This window comes from Micropterus salmoides, unplaced genomic scaffold (assembly GCF_014851395.1).
Source record: "Micropterus salmoides isolate LMB-PRFRI ecotype aquatic unplaced genomic scaffold, ASM1485139v1 Ms_hic_scaffold_3559, whole genome shotgun sequence".
NCBI classification, from domain to species: domain Eukaryota; kingdom Metazoa; phylum Chordata; class Actinopteri; order Centrarchiformes; family Centrarchidae; genus Micropterus; species Micropterus salmoides.
Genome location: NW_024042883.1, coordinates 11,453 through 17,582, shown reverse-complemented (window position 1 = coordinate 17,582; position 6,130 = coordinate 11,453). Strand labels below are relative to the sequence as shown.

The window sequence follows — 6,130 nt, the reverse complement described above, 5'->3', positions numbered from 1 at the left end:
TACCCATGACCCGACAAATACATTTAAAAGTACTTTTACAACTACATTTAAAAAAGAACTTCACCATAAATATGTTTGTACAGCAGGATTATCTAACATTCCCTGCTTACACACATTACATCCACCTCCTAAGACTGTATTTTCTGCTATCAGTGACGTAGTCACCATGAGCTGAGCTTCTAACCACAGGTCAGGAGCTGTAGTTCGAACATGCAACTTGACGACAATTGGTACGAACGTTCGTCAGAACTATGGTTTCGAGGGACCATCTGCGTCGCTTAACGATGGTTCGTACCATATAAATTACCAACTTAGTTACCTCCATAGTTCGAACAACGGTTTTGGGAAACAGTTGCGTCGCAACTGCATAGTTCCAACCAAGGAAGTTACTACCGTTGTTAGCAACAATGCTTTTGGGAAATGCACCCATGTACAGTAGATGGGTCAGCTGGTAGGGGTGTAGAATACTGATATAATAATAAATGTAGGAATGAAGTTACTTACAATGATGAGTAAAATGAAGTAGATGAAGTTGTAGAAGGAATGGGCATCCATTACATAATACATGATCTCCACCCAGCCTTCCAGAGTGATGACCTAGGAGAAAAAGTTATACTGAGCATAAAGAAATAAACACTTATATCAATACACAATACCAACTAATATCCTGACTCAGCAGAATATAATTGCAAAAAATATTACTTTTACCAATTTACCTACTACAGTGTAGTTCATGTTTAAAACCAGTGAATTTTTCTGAAGTCGATCTTGATGACTTAACATTGCTAACCCTCAAATAAAAGAGTGAAAAATGTTGAATTGCTGCTTAAGTGAATCCATAAATCAAATTAAATTCATTCTTTTGAGAAGAATGATTGGATTTGAATAGTCAATAATCAGCCAAGAAAGACTCTTGAGTTCAAAAGCAATTATTTCATCAAAATAGCATTGGCCTTTTAAACATGTGATGTTGTTGAAATCAGCAATCTTTTAATAATAACTTTTTTTTTTATATTAAAATATCAGCAACATCACAGTCCGACCTCACCTTAACCTCACTAGCCGTCAAACTCATACCTGAAAAATTACAATCCAGGCGTAGACAATGTTGTCAAAGTTGATGGCACCTTTGTGGGGGTTACTGTTTCCTGTGTGGCATCGAGTGTAATACTGGTTCCAGTTGATGCACAAACCAATTGCTTCTCCTGCACCACTACTGTTGGCCAGTGGCTCAGGACTCAGGCCCAGAGACTGTCTGTGGAGCGCGTCCTCCCTGTCTAGACAGCATGTGCGTCCTCCTTCGCGCCTCGCCGGCACATCAGAACATGACATGATGCCATTATCAGATGGCAGGGAGCAGATGAAGGGGCGTTCATCGTCCTCCTCTGGCTGGTAGTACGGGGCAGGAGGGGTCATACCTGAAGAGCTGGGGTGAGGACAAGGTGAGAAACTAAGTTAGTTGGTTATGGAATAGAATATATACATACAAACGTACTACTTCATTTGGGTAGTTTCATGAGGATTTCAATGAAAGACTTAAGAGGGAGGAAGAGGAAAGAATGGGAAATGATGTTCAATAGCACAGTCAATGAAGTAAATACTCGGAAGTACTCAACCAAGCCTTTGGGATAAATGCATCATTGAAGGCAAGCGGATGCATAAAGAAATGCAAGAGGGAGAAAGGAAGAGAGAGAGTATAATAATGTATACTCCATAACCGTATCCAGTCTACATACATACACATGTGCATGCAAACAAACTTTTTTTCTCCACACCTTGTTTTCATTCTTTTAGATGTCCCTTTCTAACAATTTTTTCACACGCACACACACACACACACACACACTAGAAAGAAGGAGATCCAGAAGTTGTTGACCTTACTAGGCTAACAAATGGATCAGTATGGAGTTGTAAGTGATATATACAGTATGAGTGTGTGTGTGTGAGAGAAAAACCTGACCAAGCAGTGAACCGGCAAACACCGCCTAAAGCTAGTGCAGCAAACCAAAGGCGTGCTGACAGGTGTGGTAAACAAGGGTGGGGTCATGTGTGAGTGGCTTGAGGAGATATCAGGCAGCACCTAAGACGTCACATTCAATTGCAGATAGTTCTTTATTTATCATTTTGGACGAGACAAGCAGGTGTTAAATTGCCACTCTGAATGGGCAACCTTAAGTCTGACTGCAAAGTCTATTGTTCTGAGTTTGTAAACTATTCTATTATTATTTTATTTTCTTTTGTGTGTTTTGTTTTCTCTTGGTTGGAAGGGTTGAAACCAATACATGTATTGTGTAAAAGGAGCCCCGCTGACAACATCCACACATTGTGTGATTTATTTTGCACCATTTACCATGTATTTGAACCATTGCCTTCAATGTTCTCTCTGAACTACTCCAACAAGGCATGAAGAACTGCTTTTGTAGCCATTCTAGAAAATACTACCAGTGCTTCACAATAGGATGCAATGCTCCAATACTGTAAATAAATAAAAAATTTACTTGCGGATAAATAATTGGTCTGGTCTGCAGCAGAAATACCAAATGAGTTCTGCCATTTGAAACAGCTACAGCTCTGCGCTGCTGCCCTGATTACCTCACTGAACCCATGGACCTCATTTGGCTAGGACTGTGATAGGTGGTGATAATCATACATCAATTTCTGAGATGCACTGCACTCAGAAGTATGTATTTTAATAAGTGCCAAGAGATCTCCAGAGGGGCACTCTGAAATTAACAAGTCCACATATCTTCTAATGAAAACAATATATTGTAATCCAATCCCTGTGCTCTTATTCTGAGACAAACTAGGAGGTTCTCTCGTAATGTATCTGGATTTTTGAGGGACGTCCTGATACCGAAACAGCTGCGTAATTTGTAGGCAAAGCGATATGAAAATAGTATTTACTAATCTAACTAACCAACTGACAAGCACACAATTGGAGATGAGTATGTTGTATCACCAGACAACAGACTGTTTAATCATGTAAACTAAATCATGTGAAAAGTGTATGTGAGATTGTGCTTGTATGTGCCCTAGCGTGAAATCAGCAGAAAAACAGATTACACTCTCACGCAGTGACACCTATTGCACACATACACATCAATGAGCTCATTTGCTCCCTGTTAAATGCCTGGCGTGAGTGATGACACACGCGTCTCGAAATTCAGAATCTAAGTGATTTCCACCGTCTAACCATCTAAAGCACTTTGTCATTTCCTGAGTTGTCTCCCATACCACTCAGTCTTAATGGAAGCATGTCAAAGAGTCTGTCTTTCAATTCATCTCCACCTGGAAGTGTGGATTGATTTAAAGGGAACGTTGGCTGCCATTGGTGTAGTTGTGTGCTGGTGAGGCTGCAAGTTACCTTACAAATACCAAAAGACAGAAGAAGAAAAGACTAAAGCATTCTAAGCCGTCCTCCCTTCAAAACCTGTTAATTTAAAAGTTCAGTCTGTAAATTGTAGTGGCATCTAGTCGTGAGGGTTGCAAATTGCAACCAACGGCTCAGTCATCGCTCACCCCTCCTTTTCCAAGTGCGTAGAAGAAACTACGATTCTAAATAATGTAAAATACGTGAGGTTGTCCATTTGTCCAAATTTCACTTTTCTTCTTACTTCTATTAAACCAGACGACTACTACTACTTCTTCTTTTCCCTTCTTCATACATATTCACCATAGTGTGTAGAGCAGTTACTGTAAAAACAACCTCCACATAAGGGGGCCTGAGGTGTATGTAGATGGAAATTACTCATTCTAAGGTAATAAAAACATAACGTTTCATTATGTAAGGTCTTTCTACACCACTGAAAACATAGTTATATATTGCATTTTTGTCAGCAGATCCTAAATATTACACACTGGACCTTTAAAGCAATAGATTGTAAATGCAAAGGAAATAATGCAAATGGCAGGCAATAGAAAACTGCTGCTGAAATTAATTGAAGCAAAAAAGTACTAAGGAGAACACAAATGAGAACAATGGGAGCCAGTCAGAAAGGCCTAGGTGTATGTGTGTGTGTGTGTGTGTGTGTGTGTGTGATCTGACATGACTATGGCGTAAATGAGGGCAGGGTGTGGATACCAAGGTCTGGGCCTGGGAAAGACAAAAATAGACCCTCTACATCAGCTGCCCCCCTGCTCCCCCCTCATACCTCAACACACACATTCAGGGTCAGTGTTTACTCACTGCACTTCAGCCCTCCTTTTGCTGTCTTGCTATAGGTCTTTGTGAGGGACCAGGCAGTTAGGCATGAGGAGTCAAGAGGGAAATTTAAAGCAAAAGGGTTTTATTTACCAAAAAAATCATTACAACAAAAGATAAAGTTTCGGGCCCATAAAAGAGGTCAAGTAAACAAACTAAAGCTCTGAACATAAGAGACTCAAAAATACAACTGACCTACTATACAACAAACAAAGGGGGACTTATATATTGGCTGATCAGACCAGTTTTGACACACAGGGGAAGACTAACAACAACATCAACACTACATCATAACTGCAAACCCAACAAAACTTATGTAAAAACTTATTCCAAAAGAGATGTACATTTACTTAACCTTAACTCAAAAATACTCAAATATAATATAAATCTAAACCCCAAAATATTTAAGGAGAGAATAAATCCACCCCCCAGACATAGCAAGCAGTGGTAGTGTCCAATTAGGCCACCTCTCCTATAAAGCTGCTCCTGCTCCGAGCACCAACCCTTTAAGCCAGCAGACTTCCTGGATCTCTCCTGGGTGTGGCATCCAACGCTGGTAAGCTCAGAAACAAGAATTATAACAAAATGAAAATCCAAAAGTAACTAATGGTGTGTGTTCCAAAAGATGCTTCTGTATAGTCAACTAAAATAAAGTATGTGAAATAAACTAAGTGTCCTGTAAGTTTATTTGTAACCAAATAAATATTTACAACAAAATGTCTAATGTGTATGAATGTATATAAACCAATCTTAAAGAACACAACAAACTCAGTGCATGAGGTTACCGCTCTTCATCTGGTTGTGAGGCCACGGCTGTGGCCATCAGTCTTTTCCTCACATTTTATCCCCATTTCTGTTTACATACTAGTCTCTTTCATTTTCATTTTTTTTCCTACATGGGGAGGGGTATCAGGAAAAAGTTTGCTGAAGGCAAATGTAATGCAAACATCTGCGCAACCACAATTGCTTCACCTTATTGCTTAACCTGACATTCTCACCTCAAGCATATATGCATAGAGTTCATCCATGCCTTCCAGTGCATTTAACACCAGAACTCTTTTACTCCCTCCCGTAACCCTGTATGCAGGATAAGCGGTTGACGATGAATGGATGGACTCTTTTACTCCCTCTTCAAGCTCTTTTTATAGTTTGTCCTCTTTGTTTCTCTCCTCCTTTCCCTTTCTTTATTTTTTATCCCTTTTGCCTTCCTCTATTTCTTCTTCATTCTTCTCTCTTTTAGATTACAGCTACTCCCCACAGCTCTCTCATTTCCACTCATCTCCCCCTTTCCTTTTCTCTCTCCAATTCTCTTGATCCTTCCCTGTCTCCTCCCGTCAATAGCAGGATAGATACTGCTGACATTCCTAGAAGGACAATTTCCCATTTTACCTCAACCACAAACCACACACATGTACACACAACACACATGCCAGCTCACCAATTCCAGGATCGATAGGAACAGTGGCCATATCAGGCTATACCACTTCCCACGGAAAGCAGCTTAGATGACTGAGAATCTTCACAGACATAGCTTAGAAACAATGCCTTGATTTGGTGGCACAACAAAGTTTCCAAATATGTACTGAGACACACTGGGCTTACAGAAATTGACAGCACAGTAGAGTTTGTGCAGTACAATGGAAGACACGAAGGACAGAGAGCAGAGATTAACTTAAAAGAAATACTGTTGAGAAAGGTTTTTAGTGGCATTCAAATTGGCGCTTTACTAATGGTGCTAAAGTGGAGGAAGGGATGAAAAAGAAAGCCGCTGTCAGAGTAGTGGAGCATGAATGAAGACTGTTGGCCCCCTGCCGGTGACTTGACATTGCACAGCATGGCACAGCAAAACCTGGCATCACACTGAGAACACACCTGCCAATGGAGAGCATGATGGATGAAGGATCGGGGCAACACAGTAGCAGAGAAAAG

At 40.3% G+C, this 6,130-nt stretch overlaps 1 protein-coding gene across 1 annotated transcript; it reads right to left on the bottom strand.

The window, feature by feature from the left end:
- Positions 1-504: 504 nt before the first annotated feature.
- LOC119884582 (voltage-dependent T-type calcium channel subunit alpha-1I-like) lies at positions 505-1,420 on the bottom strand (the record flags this gene model as incomplete). The annotated part of the gene is made up of 2 exons (XM_038694967.1): positions 1,078-1,420; positions 505-597 (listed from the first exon to the last, which is right to left on the bottom strand). Coding segments are annotated over exons 1-2 (432 nt in total), but the record flags the coding sequence as incomplete, so codon positions are not given.
- Between the last annotated feature and the right edge of the window lie 4,710 nt (positions 1,421-6,130).